The sequence below is a fragment of the Liolophura sinensis genome, chromosome 13, assembly GCF_032854445.1.
Source record: "Liolophura sinensis isolate JHLJ2023 chromosome 13, CUHK_Ljap_v2, whole genome shotgun sequence".
In the NCBI taxonomy this organism is placed as follows: domain Eukaryota; kingdom Metazoa; phylum Mollusca; class Polyplacophora; order Chitonida; family Chitonidae; genus Liolophura; species Liolophura sinensis.
In genome coordinates this window covers 10,555,899-10,582,517 of record NC_088307.1, presented here as the reverse complement: position 1 = coordinate 10,582,517, position 26,619 = coordinate 10,555,899, and the positions used below count along the sequence as shown (strand labels likewise).

Sequence of the window (26,619 nt, the reverse complement as noted above, 5' to 3'; positions counted from 1 at the left end):
CAATTCTAAGAGAAACAGTCAACAGTTTTCAATGCGGATTGAAAGATTTATTTATTTATTTGATTGGTGTTTTACGCCGTACTCAAGAATATTTCACTTATACGACAGCGGCCAGCATTATGGTGAGAGGAAACCGGGCACAGCCCGGGGGAAACCCACGACCATCTGCAGGTTGCTGGCAGACCTTCCCACTTACGGCCGGAGGGGAAGCCAGTATGAGCTGGACTTGAACTCAGAGCGACCGCATTGGTGAGAGGCTCCTGGGTCATTGCGCTGCGCTAGCGCGCTAACCGACTCCGATTGAAAGAGGCGAATGGATAAAGTCAGTGTCCATATTGTGTACCATGTTGGTTTAAAAGTTGCCGTTAATAACATAAGTATGTAATTCAGTTGCCCTTTGATTGCAAGACTAATCGGGTATGCATTCAACGTGGCTATATAATTTAACACGATGACCATACAGCCTTTAGTCCCGATTTCAGCGGTATTAGACACAATTATGAAAAAAGAGGGCATCTATGACATGGCAAGACATGTTATTATAAAAGACTACACAATGGAAATAAAACCTGTGACAAGAGTCTTAATTGGCAAAAATACTGAAAAGAAACTATACAAATAGTATAAAACTATCGTCTCTCAACGTTTTGTTAAAGTTTCTTCTGTACGTCAATATAGTTACACGTAACTAGCTAATTTCGCCCTTTTGTCAGTTTTTGTTCTGTCATCTCTCAACGTCTTGTTAAAGTTTTTCTATACGTCAGTATAGTTACAGGTTACTAGCTGATTTCGCCCTCTTGTCAGTTTTGTTCTGTTGTCTCTCAACATCTTGTTAATGTTTCTTCTATACGTCAGTATAGTTACAGGTTACTAGCTGATTTCGCCCTCTTGTCAGTTTTGTTCTGTTGTCTCTCAACATCTTGTTAATGTTTCTTCTATACGTCAGTATAGTTACAGGTTACTAGCTGATTTCGCCCTCTTGTCAGTTTCGTTCTGTCGTCTCTCAACGTCTTGTTAATGTTTCTTCTATACGTCGGTATAGTTACAGGTTACTAGCTGATTTCGCCCTCTTGTCAGTTTTGTTCTGTTGTCTCTCAACGTCTTGTTAATGTTTCTTCTATACGTCAGTATAGTTACAGGTTACTAGCTGATTTCGCCCTCTTGTCAGTTTTGTTCTGTTGTCTCTCAACGTCTTGTTAATGTTTCTTCTATACGTCGGTATAGTTACAGGTTACTAACTGATTTCGCCCTCTTGTAAGTTTTGTTCTGTCGTCTCTCAACGTCTTGTTAATGTTTCTTCTATACATCAGTATAGTTACAGGTTACTAGCTGATTTCGCCCTCTTGTCAGTTTTGTTCTGTCGTCTCTCAACGTCTTGGTAATGTTTCTCCTATACGTCAGTATAGTTACACGTAACCAGTTGATTTCGCCCTCTTGTCAGTTCTTGTTCTGTCGTCTCTCAACGTCTTGGTAATGTTTCTTCTATCCGTCAGTATAGTTACACGTAGCCAGCTGATTTCTCCCTCTTGTCAGTTTACCGCAGTATTACTGTAACTCGTCGTGTAAATCCGTACGTGGCACGAATAATAACAACATACAAATGTGCAAGCCACCTAAGACACTGGCTTCAGCAGAAGTAGGTGTAAAACAAATGCAACCAGGCCAACTGTAATTTGTTACATTTAATCGGTCCAGAAGTTCATGATTTGGAGCGTTCTTATTGGTTGAGGGCTAATATACGAATGCCTGTTTCGAAGCATAGATTCAAAGCATGGTAATTGCCGAGGTGATATGAAATGCATACAATAAGTACAAAAATGCAAGGAATACAGCTGATTCAGCTTTATTTTTTGTTGGGTTGGTTAAAATGAAAGTAAAATAAAGGAAGAACCTGGTGCCAGATCTGGTGTCATTCATGTACATGGTGTCATGTCCAGTATCAAACAGACATGATGCTATAGTCAAGTGTTATTGTAAGCATGCATAAGTAATCGTTATAGTAAACAGGGGGAGCCTTTGGGTGTTTACCTGGAGTATGAAGTCAAGAAACAATCGAACAAATGAATAAATATGCCTACAATTCTCTATAATCAAAACTTATCATGTCGTAAAACCTATCAAATTGTACAACAAACCTGATGACAATCAGGCATATGATTGATATGGAACACGCGCGTGGCGATGGCCTATCAAAACTGGTCGGAGATCACCGGAAAATTCCGAGTGTCGGCGAGGCGTGCACCATTTAATCTAACAATGGCCAGTTTGTACCTTGATCAGTCTGATGGGTGAATAACTGGCACAGAATGCCGATGATAATCTTAGTGTATAAACTATACGTACATGCTTTAACATGCACATACGTAATACACATATATTATATGTACAGTTGTTTGTACCCATAAAGGGTGAGTATTTTGATTACGTGATGAAATAGCGAAATCTATCCTACGCCTGGCGCTAATGTTGCAAGGTAACATGCAAACAGGTACAAAGTTTTAATTTTAAATCTTGTTTGGCCTTATGTTCGGTTGTAATGGATACGCCAGGCCCCTTACACTCCATTGATATTGTATTATATGTACTTTGATGCAGCGCCATGTCATGTGTTGTATCTAAGGGCATGGTGTTGTAGTATGTCGACAGTGCTCATAGGCTTTTAACTTGACGATGATCACGACCAGTTTAATGTGTGAAAGAGTGAGTGAGTGAGTGCTTGGGGTTTAACGTCATATGACGACGAAGGAATCCTTAGAGTGCATGTAATGTACCTCCTTGTCGCAGGACGGATTTCCACCGCTCTTTTATCTAGTGCTGCTTCACTGAGATTTACCGAAGGAAAGTAACCCGCCCCGCCCCGCCCGAGCCATTATACTGATACGGTCAACCAGTTGTTGCACTATCCCCTTCATGCTGAACGCCAAGCTCTTTTAATGTATTAGATGTGACTCGACCCATTATTGACCCTGGATCTACCTCTCACGAAACGGACGCTCTACCATCTGTGCTATCGGGGCCGTTCACATATTGAAGAAGGCAAGGACTCTCTCATGAACTTCGTGTAACACCACACAGGAGGACGCCGTCGGCATGAAGCTAACTGTGACTAAAACACCGAGAAAAATAGTAGTAGAGGAGCAGGAATCTCGAAAATGTCCTGTCCGATAGTGGGATTGAATTGTGTGATCAGGCCATTAACAGACAAGCAGCTTTACCACTAATCAACTAATGACTTTGTACTTATATGTTTATTAATTTATTTCATTGGTGTTTAACGCATTACTCAAGAATATTTCACTTATAGGACGACGGCCAGCATTTTCGTGGGAGGAAACCGGACAGAGCCAGGGAGAAACCCACAGCCACATACGACCTGAAAGGAAGCCAGCATGAACTGAACTCGAATTCACAGGCGATTCGCCTAGGTGAGAGCCTCCTGGGTCATTTTTCTGCGCTAGCAAGCTAACTACAAGACCACGGAGGCTCCCATGTCTTTACAAGCGAGATAGCTGTTTCCAGTGCGCATGACCTGGCTTTATTCGCATGGAGACAACCCAACTCATGTGGCTAATCTTTGTTCATGTGAAAACATTTTAATCCGCGAGAGTTACAAACAGTTCGGCCAAATTAGTTGATTAGTTTAACGTAATGCACGAATGATTTGTAGTGTTCATCACGAAATTTAGTCTCCAGGAGATTATCAAAATATCGAGTAACAAACAGTACTCTACTCCTGTATCATAATTCTGCAAAGGCGGCGTATTTTAAGTTAATCTTTGTGGAATCTGAAACCTGACTTGGCCACAAACATATCTTAAGGTCGACAAATTGGAAAAATTGGAGATAAAAAAATGACACCGAGCTGAATATCCGGTCTGAATCAAAAATCATCTCGCAATGTTATAACATAGGTAATTGTTGAGTACGGCGTATAACACCAATCAAATAAATAAATATAGCATAAGTATAAAATTCCATGCAGGGTTATTTACCTCACGTATGAACTTTCCGAGCAATTTTAACTTTGATCATCCTATCATAGTATAGCATCACGGATGTCCACATAGGCTACTTATAGCACTGGGTTGGGGCCTCCGTGGCTCAGTTGGTTAGCGCGCTAGCGCAGCGCAATAACCCAGGATCCTCTCACCAATGCGGTCGCTGTGAGTTCAAGTCCAGCTCATGCTGGCTTCCGCTCCAGTGGGAAGGTCTGCCAGCAGCCTGCGGATGGTCGTGGGTTTCCCCCAGGCTGTGCCCGGTTTCCACCCACCATAATGCTGGTCGCCGTCGTATAAGTGAAATATTCTTAAGTACGGCGAAAAACACCAATTAAATAAAAAAATAAATATAGCGCTGGGTCACTGGTATAGCATGCCGGAGACAACAAAAATGATGGCCTTCCACACATTCATATCGTATTCACAACATATCTCTTTACTTTTGTCTTCAAATGTATACATTAATTTTGAAATAATGTGTACAACTTTAATAATGTAACAATTTGACCGTGCCAGAAAAGCTAAACCCAATTATGATCACCGCCATGATGCTGTTTACATCTTACATGTACCTGTTTAAAAAATGTAACATCTCGGGGTAACATTTAAAAAGCTGGCATTCACATTTTGTAGCACTCAACAAGTTGTATCATTTTAACAGTTACAAAATGTTGACCTTTTTCACACTTGCTTATTATAACTGTGATGAACACCCCAGTATCTTCATTCATTATGAAATATGTAACACTGTCATATTGCAGAGAACGGCCATGTCAGGCATGAAACAGGACCTTACACCTAAACTGCTTGGAGGTGGAACCGGAAATTACGGGGCTTTCATAAAAGAGAGCGATGATAGCATCCAACAATTACCGTCTAATAAAAGCGATGACGGAGTTTTAGAAGACAGCAAAATATTCAAGATATTTAAAACCGGAATAATGGTTTTTACCTGGACGTTCATTGTAAGTATGAATAGTACATGAATGTAAACACTCATGAGTATTGCGCTTAAACGGCAGCCACCAGCATTATGCTGGGAGGAAACCGGGTATAGTCGAGGGAACTCAGTACCATGCATCCGCAGGTTCCTTGAAGACCTTCCCAGGTACAGCCAGAGAGGAGGCAAGCATAAACTGGGCTTGAACGCACAGTGAACCCATTGGTGAGAGGCTAAAGGCAATCTAACCACTAGACAACGGAGCCGACCCCCCACCCTTTCATCTGGAGTGATGTTAAGAGTAGCAGTAAAACTATGTCTTGCGTGGGCGTAAATACAAAACATTCCTCAGCCGTAGGCTAAATCTGGTGTTTGATATTAAGAGTTCGTGCGTCAGTTTGAACGATGTATTTGAACCCTCCATGACCCTGTATAATTTCTTGGTATATGACCTTTACATTAACTTGTTAAAATGCAAGTCATCTTGAAAACTAGGTAAGTAAATACTAGTCCCGGTGTTTATACTCTGTATAATGTTTGCATTTCTAATCGACTGTCAACCGTAAAATTAGTAAATTATAGTCACGTGCAGCTTCACAGAGACACAGTTTGGCGTTGTTTTCGGTTTAACCTTGGTCAGGAAACCAGGTAGAAGTTTCACCTTAAAACCGAGAAATGGGGTCAGGTGACATTTAACAGTCTAGATATATAAAACTATGTTAAGAAAATATGTCCAAAAAGTAGGCTCCTATTTCGCACAACAACGGAAAAGTGCACGTTAGGCAACTGCATGCTATAAAGTTAATAGACCGTTGTCTTGTTGTCAGTCCTCCCCCCTCACACACACACACACACTCACACACCTTGTCCGCCCCCTCCCAGTCTCACTGTATAATATTTAGTTATTTATTTGATTGGTGTATTAAACCGTACTCAAGATTACTTCACTCATATGACAGCAGTCAGCATTATGCTGGGAGCACTGTGTAATAAATAAATGCTGTTCCACCTGTTCCTCTGAAATTCATTGGTAGAGGGCCCGCTTTGGAAGCGGTAGATCCAGGGTCAATCCTGAGTCGAGCCACTTTAAGACTATAAAGAGGAACTTGTAGCTTCCTCGCTTGGCGTTCAGCATGAAGGGGATAGTGCAGCAACTGGTTCACCCGTATCAGTATAATGGCGTTTTACTTGCCTTCGGTAAGGCGTCTCAGTGAAGCAGCACTGGATAAGCAATAAGCAATTTTTCAGTCATTTGTACGACGAAGGAATCCTTAGAGTACATGTGATGTGCCTCCTTGTTGGAGGACGGCTTTCCACCGCTCTTTTATCTAGTGCTGCTATCGGGGCCGGTTATTGTACTAATGAAATCAGTTCATTTTTATTCAATCAGGAGACTGGTTAAGGTGTGTGTTGTCGCTGATGTGTGGAATCCTCGCAGTACCCCTTTTCTCTATACCGATGTAACTACTAGTATAGGACGCATATTGTCTCTGTTACCATTGTATGTCACGCATATAGTCTCTGTAACCATTGTATGTCACGCATATGACATATATCTGGCCGTTTGCTACATCCCAGGCTTGGAGCCACTGCAGTCCGCAAAACCTGTTTGTCACACGTCGGAAAGTTAAAACGAACTTGGCATGGTAAACGTAATAAGGCGGGGAATCGGCCCCAGAGAAGTGTGATACAAAAGTACAAATAAATGAACTGTCAACTTCTTTGTCGATGCGCCCATGAAAGTTTGCTGGCCATAGAAAATGGCTGCTTAGTAATAACCCGCCAAATATACACACTCGATTATTGAAGGGTTGAAATGAGACATTGTGTGTTTAATTTTTTTTTTGTACGAAGGTCGATGTTAACCAGAAAAAAATATTTTTACTGAAACTTCCACGTGCCGGTATGTTTTCCGATGTGCTTGAAGTTTCGTTTTAGTTTTGGTTGACGTTGGCATTTAACAAAAACATAAATGTACACAACATTTCATGCAAATCTTTGCAATATTTTTTCGGTAGAGTGTCTGAACAGACACACACACACAAAACCGGCAAAAAAAAAATACCCGTCTTATCTGGCCCAGGTATAAATATATTGAACCCCTAAGTCATCTCGGTGAGGCATAAAATAGTAATTAGAAATAAAAGCAATCATCGGTTTCTTTTCTCTCAGGGAATTTTCACGGCGATCATCGGTGCCACTTTGATCGACCTGACGGAGATCGCTGGTTGCAGCTACGCGCAGATCGGCCAGGCTCTTACGGGGCTCCACCTCGCCATGCCGGTAGGCTCTATCGGCGGTGGAATCTTGTGCGGCCGCTATCCGGATCACCTAGATTTCTTCATCACCGTGTTCTTATCCTCGCTGGCTCTCAGTTCGGCGGCTCTACCCTGGTGTTCTCACCTCTGGCTCATGGCCTCCGTCATGGTTGTACAAGGGCTTTCCAGGAGCGCTCTTACCTGCTGTGAGTATATAGGTCTACCGGCCCTTTTACACAAAATGTCCCGCACGGAATTCTGGAATAGCACAAATGTTACAGACACAACAATTTCGCATGCTGTTTCCTTGGACTGTTCAGCTGAAAGCGAGGGAATGTTTTCTAAACCATAAAAGGGGTTATTTCTTGTTATATATTTATATAGTCGCTCACCATTGCGATCGGTGTGAGTTCAAATCCAGTTCATGCTGGCTTCCTCTTCTGTTTTACGTACGAAGGTCTGCCAGTGTATAACTGTGGGTTTTCCCCGGAGCTCTGCCCGTTTCCTCCCACCATAATGCTGGCCACCGACGTAAAAAAAAAGTGAGTACGGCGTAAAACACCAATAAAGCAAATAAATCTGATTGGGATTTAACGCCACACAGAATTAAATCTCCACATAAAGAATGTATTCTTTATATGTAAAAAAGACCGAAACCTAAATCTTTACAAAGTAACTGACAAAGTTGGGAGTTGAAGTAGTCGAAGTAGCGAGAGCTGGATTCGAACTTGTGACACCGGCATATATCAGAACATGTTTGAGCTGCATGAACTTTGTCTAAGCTGTATCCCTGGGCAAAATCGTTTATTGTTCACACGAGTAATATTTTCCATTTTTGTGACTTGTGACCACATGGCTGCGACAATGTCGAAGTCGCGTTGCCATCTCCATTCATTCATGATATCGGAACCAGTTTTCATCTCGTTTCAGGTGGAAATGTCATGATGATCCAGATATGGAGAGAGAAGACAGCCGCTCCGCTTCACGCCATGCACTTCGGGACGGGATTTGGTTCATTTCTCGCCCCACTCTTGGTCAGTCCCTTTTTGTCGCCACAACGAAATAGCTCGGACTCAAACGCGACGTCGTCCCCTTCCGCTTATAGTTTGTCCAGTGTGACTCTTCCGGCAAACGGGACTGGGAATGCGACTGTCGACACCGGAACGCATATTTACATTCCGTACGGGATCGAGGGTGGATACGGTGTCATCTGCGCATGTCTCTTTTTTATGTTTTATCTTCGACACAGGAAAAAATTACAGTGGAATCAACCTCAGGTACTGGGACAACCATCTAGAACACCTCGCGAGACACGGACGAGTTTCAGGAACATTATCTCCCCTGCCGGTTGCGCAAGGGGCAATTTCGCCTTTGGCCTTCAGATGGCGTGTTTATTGTTCCTGTTTTACTGCTGCGTCATTGGCGTAATAGTTTCGTATTCGACGTATTTACTGCCCGTCACTATCGAGGGCCACGCCAATTTGTCCAAGAAAGAGGCGACGTTTTTAATGTCGGCGTACTGGGGTAGCTTTGCAGCAGGTCGCTTCGTCTCGGCATTTGTCGCCAAGTTTGTGCAGATCCACATCATGTTTGTTATAGAAATGTTGGCGACCTTAGGTACAGCCGCAGTCTTGGCGTTTTGGGGCTTGACGAATTCATTGTTTCTGTGGATTAGCACCTGTGCATTTGCGTTTTTCTGCGCCCCTGTGTTCCCCTCGGGCGTGGCGTGGGCTAATGTGTACCTCGATGTCAACGGGCCTCTCATGTCCGTCTTTCAAAGCGGCGTTGGGGTAGGTGCCTTTGTGGCAGGTATTTACGGGGGTTACGGCCTGCAAGAATACGGGCCCAACTTTCCGCTGTATCTGAACTTTTCTTTCGCCATCGGGTTAGTGACGATGTATGTTATCATGCAAATTGTTGCTTCGTGTCACGGCCGTAAACAAATGGTGCAAATTTATGAGCCTATACAAGACATTAGCGCAGATTCTGGTTCCGTAATTATCAACTAAGGACAAAAGCTTGACACCTTACTTTGATTTAGAAGATACGTGGTATATGTTTGCTTGTTCCCGAAAATAGAATTCAAAATGGTGGCTATAACATCGTCGTGTTTTGAATACTTTTTTGAATTATCATAAATATTCAGTATTTAAACAAAATACTTTAATACAAAATAAGTAAATACAAAAGCCTGATTTGTATTTTTTTTGTTTGTTTGTTTTTTGTTTGTTTGTTTTTTTTTTGTTTGTTTGTTTTTTTTTTGTTTTTTTTTGGTTTTTGGGTTTTTTTTCTTGGTTTTTGGTTTTTTATTGGGTTTTTTTTAGGTTGTTTCAACATTATTTGGGTCATATCATGATTGAGTCAACTTGTACTAGGCCGGATCCAACACTGACATGGGCATGTATTTTAGTGCTGCCTCACTGGAACGCCGTGTCCAAGACACCAAACACGACGCTTCACCCAGTCACATTATGCTCACTGACACCGGGAAGGGGGGACAGACACTTGGTTCATTTCTCTTAAGCTGTGCACCAAGCGAGGTAATGCAAAGATTACCGATGTTAAAAAGCACGGGTATATTCTCGGATTGAAACTCGGATCTACCGTTCAAGAGATAGACGCCCTATCCACTGCTGTCATCTATAGAAAGATAAGGCTGTTGCCTTTGAATACTATTTAAAGGTAAAAATGATTGCCTCATACGTCGTGAAGTTTCATCCTATAATGCATGTCCTGGCTTCATAATGAAAGGGTCACATTTCAAAACCTCCTTTGAAAACAACGTAAACGTGCAGAGTTGTTTATTTACAATATTGCATGTTTATTGGACGCTAAAGCATTAAAAGCGACGTAAAATGATAAGAATGGAACAACGTACAAATATATGAGTGATCATTTTAAATTATTAAATGCAATATAACGCAGATTTACATTAAGGAGAAAATTTACCAAATATATTTTAACACATAACAACACACTAGCATACAACATAGTCATCATAATATATTCGAGCGAGGTTTTAATTACTTAAAACCAGGTTATGGTCCCAAATTTGCAAAATCTGCGTAAATCAATTTTTTTATAACTTTTCTCGCACGTCACTTGGCCTTAAGCGCTATAACCCATGTAAAGTCATTTACGAAGTTACGACAAATTTGATACACGTTGTTTCGTGAAAGTGTCCCCTTTTTCACGAAGTTTTTGTCGGCTGTGTTGATTGTAACTTTAATGGTAACACATGTTTGAAGAGGTGTAACCATTTGGTAGTTACACTCAACTTAGTCTCCGATTACCACAGAGATCAGATTACTAAATGAGACAAAGTACTGATTACTAGCAACTAATCAATTAGATTATTAGTAAAAACACAGAAAAGCAGTAAGCAAAAATAACATTACACACAATACAAATGCCTAAACTACAGCTGAGTGTAGAAATGCAAAATTAAAAGCTAATTACCAGAAAGAGTGTAATTATAACAATTTATTTATTTTATTTGAACGTGAACAAACTCATCTTAACGGTATATATGTACAAATATACACTAGAATAATCCAATAAAACTGATACATGTAAGTGGCACCGGATTCTTCGATTTCAATACCGCAAATATAAGTACCTATCTTACTAGATCAGACTATGTTAAAATAAATTAGTTGAGAGAGAATTAAATTTTTCCCCAAAACCTTACTTTATCATCTTGATTCCGTTTTATTCTTTTGTACGGAAAAAAGCCGTTAAAAATGTTGTCCAATTTAAAATATCCCAAACAATTTCAATCAGTTTTGAACCCGCAGATGGTCGATGATTTTCTCCGGGCTCTGTCCGGTTTCCTCCAACCATAATGCTGGACGCTTTGGTATATGTAAAATATTCTTCAGTACGGCGTCAAACACAAATCAAATAAATCAATCAGTTTGATGCAAGCATCTAAATTTTCAGTAATGGTTCATCGACGCTTGAACGAAACCTTCAGGTATGATTAGATAAAGAGCTATCAACCTGAGCAGGTCATCCAATTCCACAAGATTCCCCCTCCTTGCCGACTTGTATGAACAGCTTCAGCTATGACGTGTTTCATAACTGAAATTCAATTCTCTATGTCGCTGTACGTGGCGGACAGAGGTCTGTCTGGTATAGAATTTTCTGGGACTCCTTTTCCCGCTCGGGTTGGCTGGTCGGGTATAACCTGGACTGGAAATTGTTCTTTATTGATTCGGAAGCAGTAAGTTATCAATGTGTCCTGAAATCGTCATCGCAACGGCACAAATGATCAACGGAAAACATACTGGATTATTGCTTCCCTATTTGTTTACGCATTCATCAACAATATTCATTTAACAAGTATATGACGCAGTTCAAGCGAGAGCTGGATTTGAACACCTATGTGCGTAGCTCTGGATCTTGTTGTCTTACCGAAAATAAAACCACTGAATGTCTCACCCAGCGGGAACTCTAACAAGTAGTAGTAGACCTGAGGAACAGAACAGACTTTTAGCTTACTCACGCTAAAACAAGTATTTTAATTTTAAAAGAAAGTCTGTTATTTATGTAATACTAAAATGTATTTTGTCATTTTAACAAAATACTTTGTCATATCCACCACAATGTTCTGTTGGTCTAATTCAGTCTATAGAATGAACAGAATACTTGCGATGTATTGGACAGAATAAACTGTTGTTATAACAGAATGCATTCTAGTATGACCGAAACAACAGACTGTCTGCTAAAAAAACAACCGATTATGTTTACAGCAACCATACTTTTACTCAAGTGACCGTGTATACAGCTTTGCCTTTTCGAGACAAGAAGATGTCTCCTCCAAAGATCCAGCCTAGAAGAAGAAGGTGTCCCAGAAAGCCCACGGGTCAGCACGCCCCACATGGTCTAACCTGCTCAACGGCTCCTTCACAGTACATCCCGCCGCCGTGAGGGGTGGGGTCAACGCAGTCACGTGACCGCCGCTGAAAGCCTTGACAACCAGTCAGTTTGAAACAAACCGTCCAATCTGACCAGGGTGAAAAGCCGCCATTTTCAGCTGCAAAAAACAACCCGTTCAATAGACGCTCTTGAAATGCTCTTGATTAACCCTAATCAAGTTACTACACAAAAAAATCTTAAACCTTGTGAAGGTGTCTGCTGCAAATATACGTGTCAGAATATCAGAAGTAAACTCAAAACACTCCATCATCCTCCATTTTTAATGTAACTGTACATTAAATGTGATGACAACACGACAAGTGGGTACAAAATTGCACCATCACTGCATTTTTACCTAATACCATGTATCGCATTGTCATTAGTGCTCTGGTTTTACTCTCTAAATATACTGTATCCTTTTGTGTTGTGGGTTCTACATGTGTAACACCGTCGTCAGAGCTCTGGTTTTACTCTCTAAATATACTGTAGCCTTTTGTGTTGTGGGATCTACATGTATAACACTGTCATTAGTGCTCTCGTTTTACTCTCTATGTATACCGTAGCCTTTTGTGTTGTGTGTTCTACATGTATCACACTGTCGTTAGTACTCTCGTTTTACTCTCCAAATATACTGTAGCCTTTTGTGTTGTGGGTTCTACATGTATCACATTGTCATTAGTGCTCTCGTTTTACTCTCTATGTATACCGTAGCCTTTTGTGTTGTTGGTTCTACATGTATAACACTGTCATTAGTGCTCTCGTTTTACTCTCTATGTATACCGTAGCCTTTTGTGTTGTGTGTTCTACATGTATCACACTGTCGTTAGTGCTCTGGTTTTACTCTCCAAATATACTGTAGCCTTTTGTGTTGTGGGTTCTACATGTATCACACTGTCGTTAGTGCTCTGGTTTTACTCTCCAAATATACTGTAGCCTTTTGTGTTGTGGGTTCTACATGTATCACACTGTCGTTCGTGCTCTGGTTTTACTCTCTAAATATACTGTAGCCTTTTGTGTTGTGGGTTCTACATGTATAACACTGTCATCAGTGCTCTCGTTTTACTTTCTATGTATACCGTAGCCTTTGTGTTGTATGTTCTACAAATATCACATTGTCATTAGTGCTCTGGTTTTACTCTGTAAATCTGCTGTAGTCTTTTGTGTTGTGGGTTCTGCAATTAAATGGTAAATTGGGTGCTTATAGGCTTCTAACATATTTGAGATCGAAGTGTGTTGGCATTTATAACCATATGGGTGCATATATATGAGGTGAAACTTGGTCGGGATGAACGGTATCAAGAAAGGCATTTGTGTTTTTCTCTTGTCAACAGAACCTTACTTAAACATTTAAATGGTGTTGGTAAGTTCGTTACAGCTAAACATAAAGAACGGGTGATAAATTCTTCCTCTCTGGTTTCTAGTGCTAAAATCGTTAACTGACAACGTTTCGGTGTCATTACAACAATGAATCGAAAGTAAATCATTAACAGTCATGTTGTGCCGCATGAGAAAGGTCTACGGATCATCTGCTACGTTATTGTAAGGGTTTACAAAGATCACTTTCATTTGCTTGCTGTTTTGTTTCGTGCTCAAGAATTTTTCACTTATTCAACGGCGGAGGAAACCAGACAGATAGCGAGATGAAACCCGCGAACGTCCAAAGATTGCAGGCCAAGCAGAATCAGAGAGGAAGCCAGTACGAGTTGAACTCACAGCGTTCGCATCGATGTGAGGCCCCTGAGTCATTGTGGTGTGCTAACACGATAACCACCCGGCCATGGAGGCACCAACATGTTCTTGTCGTCGGACATTTTCATAACATTGAGTATCCATTGAAGTAATCTCTTCTGAACCATCATTTGGCTCCGCCTGCAACTTTAAGTCAGACGGTTTAATCAGGCCGGTGGTTTACATCGGGCAGTCCCGATTTTCTCAACTCAGAAACCTGAGGACAGTGTCTATATGTGACTATCTCTAGAGCACGGTGGTAACATTGAAAAATGAATAAAAAAAATAAATAAATACCGTTTGGTATCCCCAAAAACACTTACGACAAAAACGTGTGGCACATTCTTTCTTCTCAACCAGAGGCCCTAGACACGAATCAGCCTGGCAATCTCGTCTTCTAGTTCTAAAGCCACCTGGAAATGAAAGAAAGCATTGAAATGCGTGAAATTTTAAGCATTTGTGTGGACAGTTAGAATAAAACCCTTGGTGAGAAACACTGGTAAAGAGGCCAGATTTATCAGGGTGGCGTGTAATCATTTGCCAGATATCACTCTGTCGCTGTTGTTCTGGTTTTACTCTCCATGCTGTAGTACAGAATATGTATCATAATATTAAAGAATAAATGACACTACGACCTCTATGTGAGTGAGTGAGTGAGTGCTTGGGGTTTAACGTCGTACTTAACAATTTTTCAGTCATATGACGACGAAGGAATCCTTAAAGTGCATGTAATGTGCCTTCTTGTTGCAGGATGGATTTCCTCCGCTCTTTTATCTAGTGTTGCTTCACTGAGACGCCTTACCGCTCGTCCGAGCCATTACAGTGATACGGGTCAACGAGTCGTTGCACTATCCCCTTCATGCTGAACGCCAACGACTTATATGTAGCATGGCCTCTAGAATTACTTGTAGCGGCCCCTGTGGCCTTGTGTTAAGCCTGCTAGTGTAGCACAATGGCTCACCAGCATCTCATCAATGCGAGCGCTGTGAGTTCGTCCAGCCCATGTTGGTTTCCTCTCATGTCGTTGTATACGTGAGAAGGTCTTGCAGCAGTTTACGGATGGTCGTGAGTTCCGATGAAAACGGCTAGGTTTCTTACCACCTTAATACTGGTCGCAGTCGTACAAGTGAAATATTCTTGAGTACGACATGATCAATCAAACAATAAAATAAATTTCTAATTTTGCAGTGATGCCATAACTGCTTTGAACAGTTCACCAGCACACTCTTTGATCACGCGACTAGAGTACTGGAGGTGAAAGCAAAATGACTTTAACTAATTTAAAAAATATAACCTTTAATAACCTTCAAATCTGATAGTTTCAGTGTCTTGTACTTAAGCAATCGACAAAAATCAACATTTCGCCCATTCAGCTCCATGTTATTTATCACCTCTTCCTCACTGCAAGGAGCCCGGGTGCTCGAATACCGTGACAACTCATAACTTACCCCCGCATGTTTTGGAGCACGGCCCCCATCTTGACCACTCCATCTGACTGCTTGTTATCTTTTGCTCCAGGGTCTCGTGAGTTACGGAGGTTTTCGTGGGACCCGCTCCGAAATTCTGCAATAATATTACACTTCATTGATTTCACTTATAATTTAAGTGTACACATGATGATGTAGGCCTAACCATCCATCGTAAGAATTTACATTACTCATTCTTTCTGATTTTGTCCAGCGAAATATGCTTTCTAAAAAGAAAGATTTACGCAGTTAGATCACGACGGGTGTCTCCTTGTAGCAGGCTAAATACCCACATACTTATAGTGCTGCCTCACTGTAACGCCATGCCGAAAACACCAGACAAGACACCAAATCCAGTCTCATTGTACTGATTCCAATACTCGGCCAGATACTCCAGAACGCCAAGGGAGAAAATGTCAAGGTTACTGATGTTGAATTCTTTGGTATGATTCTTTTTCGGGACTGTCATTCGGATCTACTGTTGAACACGAACTGGAATATTCTCTAGTGTCTTTGGGAATAACATATTACCTCTGGTGGGTACATTGTACGGACAGCAGCGTTTCCTTTGATGGGAAAATTCAACGGTTCCTACAACAGAAGAAGCGAATAAATGATAGCAATACTCAAATTGATAAAAAGACCAGACCTTGTTATTATTAATATATTATAACACTGTATAATTATATTATACTATTCACATGTATGTATCGAACAAGATGTTTTATTTTAAACAAATCAATAATAATATGCATTCAGCCTTGGACTCCAAGGTGGGCAATGACGACACTGGTAATGCTTAATGCCAGTGATGTGACACTGTTTTTTACTTTTCTTTTCTTTCATCTTTTATTTTCACCGCTGGAAGAAATTCTTGTAAGTTTTGCTCAAGCGCATTCCTCCACCATGTACTTAGACGAGCTATTCCATAGGGTGAAAAAAGTGTTTGACGTAAATGACGCCAAAACCAGTCCATCAAGGCCAGCTAAGAAATCAAACGTGTGACTCCATTTATTTTATATAAATATAAAAAAAGTAAACATGCAAGTCATTTTTAATATTTTTCTGCTGTCGTTCACTCCATTATTGTTGTCGTTTTTCTTTTTTATTTAAAGCTAGGAAAGTAAATTTCGCAAGGCCTATGTTTTACGATTTCAATAAAGTCAAAATCCAATATTGAGTGATTTGGATTTTAGAAGGCGTCTAATTGAAACAACCATATCCCATCACACTTACTATCTCCCTTACCAGTGGTGTTCTCCTGTATCGTCCGTAGGCTTGTTTCCTACAATCTGCCTCGTGCCGATTGCCTTTGGTGATTGTGATTCGAACCATTGGACATTTCTCGTGGGGGCAGTCTGATGTGGTGTTTTCCACCCTCTTGTGAAAATGTTGGAATTTAACGAACAACAGACTGAAAAAGTTATGAAAAGAGTTCAACGAAATTGGCACATGGAGAGATGATTTCACTATGAAAAACAATTCTAGACACATTCGAGACACAAGAAAACACGCTTTTTTAATTTTCACGATTTTCCTGTGGCCATTGTTTTCATGATCTTGTTAACAAGAAGAGGTTGGGGGCGCTTTCTGGTGTGGTTTTACATGAAGTCCTCTCCACTGACCGCTTGGATTTCACCAATGTGCTTTACATGTATGTATCAGACGTCACAAAGGTTGGTGGTTACTCCTAGCACTAGGATTCCCTTCGAACACGTGGCCGCCACCGTACATGGGAAAATGCTCATGAGTATGGCGTCATCCATCAGGCAAACTACGTGTGTGAGCGTTGTTGAGGTATCTTGAAAGCGAAACCAACAAACAAAGGTACTGCGAGCATCATCGGACAAATTCTTAAGAATTAACCCGATTCCCCTATAAAGGTTTTAGCATATTTAAAGAAAAATAGTAAGCCAATGCTAATATATAGGCTGTTTGATTTTTTAAATCAAAGGCTATCTAAACCTAGTATAGCCAGTGTTCCACTCTTCAAGGATGAATGAACTGGAGTTAAGTTTGGCGTCGATCGGATCGGATGGAAAGGTCATGTGTTTTGCTCGTTGTGTATTATTTCTTGCCGGGTATAAAACCTTTAGACTGATGTCCAAATCCCTTTCCTTTTCAGCATGAAAGGCAAAGAAAATACAAACATGAGTTACAGTCAGTTGAAAGACCATTAAACATTGCCCATGAAATAACTGGATTTTTTTTTCAACCTGTTATATACAGTTTGAAACGTTGCATTCTCCGGTTGCTTATTCTGACCCTATTGTGACATCAGGTTTACAGCTATCATATATACGCTGTTATATACTGCATCTGAAATGCATACACATACGCATTCATTGAGCTAAAATGGATTTAACCGGACTATGCCAAGTAAAAATTGCCGATATGCCCCCGTAAAGCACCACAGAAACCGAGGTTTTAACAGCATTTTTTATGTGTCTGCGAAAATATTAATTAACAAAAGTGATCTGTTTTCGAGGATAGTGTTCAGTAACTTTCATCTGATATGTACTTCATGTTAATGCTTTATCGGCTTTAAACAGTATCTTGAGCCAAGTATTTACAAAGGATGGTTCTCTCTGAGTGAGTGAGTGAGAGCTTAGGGTTTAACGTCGTACTTAACAATTGTTTAGTCATATGACGACGAAGGAGTCCTTAGAGTGCATGTGATGTGCCTCCTTGTTGCAGGACGGACTTGCTCTTTTATCTAGTGCTGCTTCACTGAGACGACTTACCGAAGGCAAGTGAACTGATACTGATACGGGTCAACCAGTCGTTCCACCATCCGCTTCATGCTGAACGCCAGGCAAGGAAGCTACAAATTCCTCTTTTACGGTCTTAGGTTTGACCCGACCCAGGATTGACACTGATCTACAGCTCCCAAAGTGGACGCTCCTCTAACTGAGCCATCGGGGATTCTCTTTGAAGAACGGTGTCAAAAAATTATTTAAGAGGCTGTTTTTTTCTGAGTGAAGTAAAACTGACTTACCCGTTATCCGGATCCCAGAAATATTTCTTGCCTGACATATCTTCATCCAACTCTTCAATACTTCCGGCGTGTATCCATGACGACAAGGAGGGCAGCCATTTTGGATAATAAGAATACAGCTCAAACTCTGCGTAGCGCGGTAAACAAACGCCGACGCGCACGTGGTAGTGCCTGGAAAGACAATAAACCTTATTATCACAGCAAATGATTATGGCTTAACACAAATCACGGAAAATGTGTTGTATCAGTGTAAAGATGACCATTAATTGTGTATGGGGTAAGGAATAAGTAATAATGCCGTTATATTGGTGGCAAATGCTTTACTGCATGTGAACCCCACCCTGTCAAATAAATAAATCCGCATTTACATTTCTCTCACCTCAAAATACACTTGAATGCTCTAACTAAATTATACCTTCACGTGTTTTTCTTTAATATTATTTTTTTAAAATTCGATTTGGTAGCAAGTCTACCAAAGTACTCGCATGTAGGAGACAAACAAATGTAAAAGTTCAGCTCAGTACATAAAGTACTGAAGTCGTGAACATATATGCACACAGAGCCCCTTGTGTCATTGTGATTTATATACATGTAAAACTTCAGGTCAGTACATGCGGTACATTTTGAGATACCACTCCTCACATTTACTTTAACTTTGGTTCTAATACAAAATGCAGCAAATCGTAAATTTTGTAATTTACGACATTTATTATCCACACATCAAATCAAAGATGGAATATCCCCATCGTGGTATTGTCCTCTACATGTGTGCAAAAGTTCAGCTCAATACATGGAGTTCTCTTTACGATATCATCCCTAACATGTTGTTTAACATTGCTTTCCCAATTCCTGATTAACGTTTTGTGGGCCGTAGTTCACCTGATGAACTTTTTCTACCTTTGTATTCATCTGTTAATGAAAATAACCTCTAAAGTTCACCATGTAATGTGTACCCATACAAGAAAGTCACTCATAATAATTTAACTGGTTTAGGGCACAGCGCAAAAGTTTGTTGCGTGGTCGGTGCCAAATATAGATTCATTATGATCAAGATAATTTAAAATAAAAGGTATTCAGATGCAATTTTCAATGGTTATCCTACCACGGTGACTTTTATGTTGTATTTTATTTGAAGCTTATTTATCACAATATGGGGTAGATATCCCTGTGGTCAGCTGCACCCACTTTTCTATTCCCCATCCGTACATGGTGATCGTCTCTGGGATATGATGAGACCAGTGGAGAGTGTACGAGTGACTTCCGCCCAGCACCACATTAAAGTCTGATGCGTACAGCGCGGTCATGGACTCGTACACTTCCGGGATGTCATCACGAACCATGACAGGCTGAGTCTTTTCCTCTTCGTCCTCTTTGTCTTTTTTGCTGACAGCTATCTGTAAAAATGATCAAACATCTGAGGATTTCATTGTTTGATCGCAATGACGGTTGATAAAAGTAAAAAGTGGGAAAACTTTTGTTTCTAATGTTTAAGAATATTGTCCTTTACAGCAGATTGATACAGAACATACCCCAAGCAAATGTTCTGTATTAATTATTTGGTGCTTTCGTGGCCGAGGGGTTTAGCACCCCAGCACGTCGTCATGACTCAGGAGTCTCTCACAAATGCGGTTGCTGTGAGTATGCTTGGAGGTTAACGTCGTACTTCACTTTCTTTCAGTCAAATAATGCCCAGAAGTCATTCGGAGCGTGAACATATACTCGACCCTCTTGTGGCAGGGCGAGACTTTGATATGATCCGACCCAGATCCCAGGTCTCCCGACTTCGAGTGTGTTGGTCAAACCTTATATCTTATTTATTTGTTTATTTATTTGATTAGTGTTTTTACGCCGCACTGAATAATATTTCATTTATACTACGGCGGCCTGCATTATGATATGAGGAAACCGGGCAGAGTTCGGAAGAAGACACCTTACCTTTCCGTATCTATGTGGACAGATAGCTAAATTCCAGCCAGCTTTATGGATACAGTGAGACGTAGTGTAAAACTCTCCAGGTTTGATCACTTGAGCGTTTTTGACCCCAGTGACGCTGCCGTCAAGGTCTCGGAACGTCGCTTCTTTGTTTCCGTCATTATCGGTGAAACCTGGAACGCTGGAGTCACCGTCGTACACTCGGTTACCTGTAGTCGGCTGAAACATGGTATATATTTACTTACATGGATTCGGTTATTTATTTATTTAATTTATTCAGTTATTTCATTGTTGTTTAAGAGCTTAGTCAAGAAATTTTGTATTTAATTATACGACGGCGGTCAGTTTCATGGCTGGAAAAAACCAGCATGTCCTACGAAGTTATAAGCCACCTACCTCAATTCGGCGTGAATTCGATTGTTTTTGGTTTGGTTCAGATTTCTTTTATCGACAATAAATCAGCTGGATTGGGTAGCAAATTATACAATTTCTGTGAAAAATCATGCAAAGTTTCCATACAGGAGTTTCGAAAACCATCCTTGTATTATAATTCTGCCGCAGAAATAAAGCAAAAAGAGGATTTTAGGCCCCTTAGCATTTTAATGTTATTATATAAGTGTGACGAAAATACAGCATTTTGAGTAATTCTAGACCAGTGACGTCTAATAACTTGCAATTAATATCATTGCATTTTTTACCTAATTCTGCTTAAATCATGGTGTTAAGGCGATGTGACGTGCTGCTGTTTGTGCATTTACATGAACAGTCAGAATAAAACCTTGGCAGGTAAATTTACAAGAGGCTCTATTTCATCCGTTAAGTGTGACCATTTGGCAACTATCCCACTGTCCTCATTACTGTGGCTTTACTCTCAATGCTGCCAACAGCCAACAGACAGACAGATTATCTAATGAACAACATACTCATATCTTTACTTTTCCAAAAAGCTGGTTAAGAAATGTATTATTTCACTTTCAACACTACTAATATTTGTCCTGAAAGTTAGAAGAATTAGGGTAGGGTAGCTGGTTTTCGCAGCTAAACGTATCACATATTTTGGAAATGTTCCTTTTCTTACTTACCCCATCAAAGAAGCTAAAATGTATATCCCTGGTGGAGCTGACAGGCGACGAGGCATAGGCGTTGTTCCGGAGAAAGCCGATGGCTCCGGCAGTCCGATTTTCGTTCTCGATAAATCCGCTGAACCAAACGTTAGCGATGTGAACAGGACCGTCATAAAAATTGAACCCTTGAATAGGAGTTTGTCTGGAAGACGAAAGAAGAAACAAAAAGTGCTAGTTAAAGGATTTTTTATTTTATTTATTTGATTGGAGTTTTACGCCGCACTCAAGAATATTTCACTTATACGACGCCGACCAGCATTATGGTGGCTTAAGTGAAATATTCTTGGTTGCGGCGTAAAATAATTAAATAATTATCAAATAATTAAATTAATGAATTAATATTCCAATCGCCAACCACAAAAATGACGTTCCAGGTCAATAACCCCAAGATCAAATTTGCAAAGTTACGTTAAAGACAATCCACCAAAGAACTAAGAAAATATACAAAGTTTTCAGGGAGTCATCGAAAGAGAAGCTTATAACATTTTAGGTTTTTTCATCATCAATATGAAATGTATACATATACGTTAGGGAGACTACATCATCTCGAAATGTATCTCATAACAACTCAGTATAAGAGAAAATTGAAGAGGTTTCTTAGGTACATGCTCCACGATTTAAACTTATTGCCGTTGTACCAACTAAACACTGTTTAGTGGGAATAATGTAATAGGGAGCAAAATGGATAGGTTTAAGTGTTATGCTGAACATCAGGTAATAAAATTATCAATGGTAGTATGATGCTTCAAAAAGTGACAAGGTTCGGGATTGAACCAGGTTATCCCCGCTTACGAAGTCGACGCTATATTAGGGTTGTTTTATGCTGCGAAAGTAACTGCAGTCTATTAAGGTTAACAATCTGGGTAAAACAGATAATCTAATCTGATGTACAAACTCACAATTGGTAATCCAGTGGATAAGATCTTGGCAAAAAGATGAAAGATTCCTTCGATTTATCGTAAAATTTGTAAGGTTCTCCGATGTTTCTGGTTTCTCCTACGATAATGGAATTCGTCAAAAACTGTTCTTGTTCGCTGCCACTAGTTCCCAAAAAAAAAAAAAAAAAAGAACAGCATGTAATTCAGTATTAGGCATCAGTTATGTTTTTGTTTTGTTTTCAAATTTTAGGTAACAAATAATATGGCTGAAATAGTGCAGACGAGGCCATAAGCCATAATATGGCTGAAATAGTGCAGACTAGGCCTTAAGCCATAATATGGCTGAAATAGTGCAGACGAGGCCTTAAGCCATATCACCATTCATGGTTTCATTCTTTAAGCTGCAATAATATGAAAGTTTCGAGTTCGGAACTCTTTTGTTGTTAATGGTAACAGTAGTCCTTCTGTATCAGGTGACTTGTCAGAAGTGTTAGGCAGTTTTTGTTTTACCGATAACTGCTACTCTTCAGGAATTTCATAAAGCGCCTCTTTTTTTCTATCGTTCGTCTTCTGTAACTAACATTTTGTGGATTTTTTTCAGGCGGCCATGCTATAGTAAATTTTAAAAAAAAACAGTGCCTACCATTTCCGACGAATCACATGGTGCAGGAGAACGTTTTTTACCTTCAACGATAAAAGAGTGCGAACTATATAGAAACTCCCCTTCTCCAGATCGTAGATACCTACCGCGCAAGAGTCAGTCCTATAGCGCTGTCCGCGAATCTGAAAGAAAACGCAAATATTGAGTCTAAGATATGAAGGCGCTTTACATATGAGGAATCCAGTGTCAGGAGACATTTTGGTCTGTGTCAGGAAATTTTCCATGTACTTCAGTATAATGGGATATTTCAACATCATGATATAATTCAACGAAATATCAATATCTGGAGGTCCCGGTACGCCACTTTTGTTTACCTTAAATTTACCTTGAAAGCACATAAATCCCTATCATGGCACATTATTTTACAGCACAAGGCGAAGCGTCACCTAATCCCCGAATATTGATTACACCCGGTAATACTCTTGTATACTGTGTTTAACGATAACAACAATCCATCAATCAATGAATCTGAAAGGAGCGTTACTTATTGTGCTATGAGGTCGTGTATCGAGTAATGAGTGAAATATTTGAGAACAACAGAGCACATTCACAGCTTGGAACATTTTTTCTAAAGATCGGTCTAGCTTCACAATAAAAGATATGGGTTTTCCCCTTATAGCACAGGGTATTTGTGTCTCATATCCCCTTGTCCCTAGTTACTTCAATGTCAGTGATTTTTATCTATAAAAGCAACATACGACATAAGCCGACAAAAACGCCGTATGAAATTTGAAAATCCCTATATAGATACATGTAAAGGTATCTATGATAATGACACACCACCAATTTTCATTATTCATTTATTTATTTATTTTTTATTTATTTATTCAATTTACTTGCACAACTGTGATCTCATTGGTCAACGGCCGACTGGATGCGGCGAGACCACACTATTTATACTTGTACAAAATAATTCACTTCTTTAAAATCCAAAAAAATGCAGAAAATTTGAATGAGTAAAAGTATGAAAGTGTCTTTTGATATATGATATTCCGTACAGTCTAAGTTATAGCAACAAATCTTCCAAACGCTTAAGACTTACGAGGACTGGTTCACGACAATCCATCCTCCACGTAACCAGGCATTCTGATATCGGTTCTTATAGGCTGGGGAAAAAAGCAATCAGTCAATAGACCATAAAGGAAAACATTTTCACAATAGCCGTCAGTATTAGCATCTGACACGTCACATCTAATTATAAATGAAAGCATTATTTATTTATTCATTTACTTTTTTATGTCGTACTCAAATGGCGGCCAGCAATACGGTGTGAAGAAATCGGTCAGAGTCTGAGGGAAACACACGACCATCCGCAGCTCTCCTTACAGTGCATGTAATGTGCCTCCTTGTTGCAGGATTGATTTCCACCGCTCTTTTATCTAGTGCTGCTTCATTGAGACGACTTACCGAAGGCAAGTAAGCCGCAGCCTGTAACATCTTTACCTGTAAGCCGGTATATTTCCACTTTGGCTTTACTGGAAAGTTTGTCTAGCGGGTTCACTCGGGGGTCATATCCGTTGTTGTTGTAGATAAATCCGTCGGGAGCCAATCGATGATCAATAAATAAACCAGCCTGTGAAATCATATCGATATATCGTAATATAACGAATGAAGGTCCACAATGTGCAAATGTGTGTAGGCTATTAGTAAAAGTGTAATTTCGAATTCGATATCATTGAATCATCGATATCATCGATATCCCTTATCGTCTTTACACAGAAGCAGTAACAGACTTTTTACTGCGCATTAATTGCTATATTTTAAGTACTTATCATTTTTGGGAGAAAACGTAACGAGGCGTCGTAGCACACATCTGTGTACTATGCAGTTGTGAGCCATAAATGAAGGTCCAGGTCAATAATCGCTCGACATGACTCTATCTATCCTGAGATACAAAACTTTCATGAAAGAACTGCGTACAAGAAAATGAATCCACGGTATCATTTATTACCGACGCCTTATGGGAACCTTTGATCTTAAAAGACGCTCTATATTCAAGCTTTAAGCGCTCTTACGTTAGGGTTGGAATGTGCCACGTTGTTGTTGAACTCTGTAATGGCTGTACGCCGAGCCTCGTGCTCGGCCATGTAACCTCTGCCGGCGGAAGTTCCGATCGGCACGTCAGGGAATATGAACCAAAACCCGGTGCCCTGAGGAAAAGTATTCAGTCGAATGAATGAATGATTTGGGTTTAGTGCCAAATTAGCAGTATGTCAGTTTTATCGTGGTGAGAACATGTCAGAGCCAGGAAACCAGGAATCTCTTTCGACATGAGAATGATAGTATGCAAAATCAGAGCAAACAAGAAACACCTAAAAATTCGAAAATCAGATTCTTATAAAATAAATTATCGAGGAATACAGTTATACTTAAAGAAAAATGTAGTACCTCTTCAAAAATAACTTAAAAAATACATTTTAGATATTGAGCTACAGCGCAGCCAGCAATTAATGGTGGCAAATAACTTAAAATCAGGTTCAATAAATATAGTTGTACTTAAAGAAAAGTGTAGCCCTTCTAAAATAACTGTAAAAATATCTTTGAAATATTGATTTTTTTTTTTTTTTGATTGGTGTTTTACGCCGTACTCAAGAATATTTCACTTATACCACGGTGGCCTGCATTATGGAGGGTGGAAACCTGGCAGAGCCCGGGGGAAACCCACGACCATCCGCAGGCTGCTGCCAGACCATCCCACGTACGGCTTGAGAGGAAGCCAGCATCTTGAAACATTGAGCTACAGCATCTCCAGCTATTAACGCTGGCAAACAACTGAAAAGCAGGGTCAAATGTTACACCGAATATTCTTGGTGGTTAAAAATCATCAAGGATAAAATTATCTTGTAAGCGATGTAGGTCTTTTGAGCTTACTGGATCCACACGAGAGAGCTCTAGATTAGTCCGCCCATTCAGCTTACTGGACTCATATAAGAGAGCTCTAGGTAAGTCGGCCTAGTCAGCTTACTGGACTCATATGAGACAGCTCGAGGTTATTCGGCCTAGTCAGCTTACTGGGCTCAAATGAGAGAGCTCGAGGTTACTTGCCCTATTCAGCTTACTGGACCCACACGAGAGAGCTCTAGGTTAGTTAACCTATTCGGCTTACTGGACTCATATAAGAGAGCTCGAGGTTAGTCGGCCCATTCAGCTTACTGGGCTCATATAAGAGAGCTCGAGGTTAGTTAGCCTATTCAGCTTACTGGACTCATATGAGAGAGCTCGAGGTTAGTCGGCCTATTCAGCTTACTGGACTCATATGAGAGAGCTCGAGGATAGTCGCCCATTCAGCTTACTGGACTCATATGAGAGAGCTCGAGGTTAGTTAGCCTATTCAGCTTAGGACTCATGTGAGAGAGCTCTAGGTAAGTCGGCCTAGTAAGCTTACTGGACTCATATGAGAGAGCTCGAGGTTAGTCAGCCTATTCAGCTTACTGGGTTCATATGAGAGAGCTCGAGGTTAGTCGGCCTATTCAGCTTACTGGGCTCATATGAGAGAGCTCGAGGTTAGTCGGCCTATTCAGCTTACTGGCCTCACACGGGAGAGCTCGAGATTGGTTGTCTATCGCGCCAAACTTGTCTAGAGGGCTGAGGTCCTAATCGTTTCACCCCGAAAACCCCACAATAAAAATGAACTTGAAATTAAAGGAGAGCACATGGAGGGTTTGGAGCATTGCGTAGATCTCATTTATGGATTTATTTCCTTATCTGACAGTGGG

General features: G+C 40.4%; 2 protein-coding genes across 2 annotated transcripts in view; one reads left to right on the top strand and one right to left on the bottom strand.

Annotated features, from left to right (window-relative positions):
• Positions 1 to 4,669: 4,669 nt before the first annotated feature.
• Positions 4,670 to 9,284, top strand: LOC135481060 (sodium-dependent glucose transporter 1C-like). Its single transcript, XM_064760990.1, has 3 exons — positions 4,670 to 4,963; positions 7,111 to 7,402; positions 8,127 to 9,284. The coding sequence occupies exons 1-3, from the start codon at positions 4,769 to 4,771 to the stop codon at positions 9,203 to 9,205; spliced, it is 1,566 nt and encodes a 521-aa protein (XP_064617060.1). The 5' UTR covers positions 4,670 to 4,768; the 3' UTR covers positions 9,206 to 9,284.
• A 2,002-nt stretch (positions 9,285 to 11,286) lies between these two features.
• The window catches only part of LOC135480849 (inactive cell surface hyaluronidase CEMIP2-like), a 30,079-nt gene continuing 14,746 nt past the window's right edge, over positions 11,287 to 26,619 (bottom strand). The window contains exons 13-27 of the mRNA XM_064760778.1: positions 24,919 to 25,053; positions 24,347 to 24,476; positions 23,946 to 24,009; positions 22,990 to 23,025; positions 22,264 to 22,404; positions 21,323 to 21,506; positions 20,244 to 20,459; positions 19,494 to 19,702; positions 18,309 to 18,479; positions 16,559 to 16,724; positions 15,842 to 15,901; positions 15,293 to 15,407; positions 14,168 to 14,257; positions 12,089 to 12,234; positions 11,287 to 11,439 (exon numbers count right to left, since the gene is read on the bottom strand). Of these exons, the coding sequence (XP_064616848.1) occupies positions 11,287 to 11,439; positions 12,089 to 12,234; positions 14,168 to 14,257; positions 15,293 to 15,407; positions 15,842 to 15,901; positions 16,559 to 16,724; positions 18,309 to 18,479; positions 19,494 to 19,702; positions 20,244 to 20,459; positions 21,323 to 21,506; positions 22,264 to 22,404; positions 22,990 to 23,025; positions 23,946 to 24,009; positions 24,347 to 24,476; positions 24,919 to 25,053 (2,016 nt within the window). The remainder of the gene's footprint in view (positions 11,440 to 12,088; positions 12,235 to 14,167; positions 14,258 to 15,292; positions 15,408 to 15,841; positions 15,902 to 16,558; positions 16,725 to 18,308; positions 18,480 to 19,493; positions 19,703 to 20,243; positions 20,460 to 21,322; positions 21,507 to 22,263; positions 22,405 to 22,989; positions 23,026 to 23,945; positions 24,010 to 24,346; positions 24,477 to 24,918; positions 25,054 to 26,619) is intronic.

Bases quoted from the DNA above. Each gene is read 5' to 3' on its own strand.
- LOC135481060 (XM_064760990.1), top strand. From the start codon at position 4,769: ATGTCAGGCATGAAACAGGACCTTACACCTAAACTGCTTGGAGGTGGA. The intron at 4,964-7,110 runs GTAAGTATGAAT...CTTTTCTCTCAG, and splicing joins TTTTTACCTGGACGTTCATT to GGAATTTTCACGGCGATCAT. The intron at 7,403-8,126 runs GTGAGTATATAG...ATCTCGTTTCAG, and splicing joins CAGGAGCGCTCTTACCTGCT to GTGGAAATGTCATGATGATC.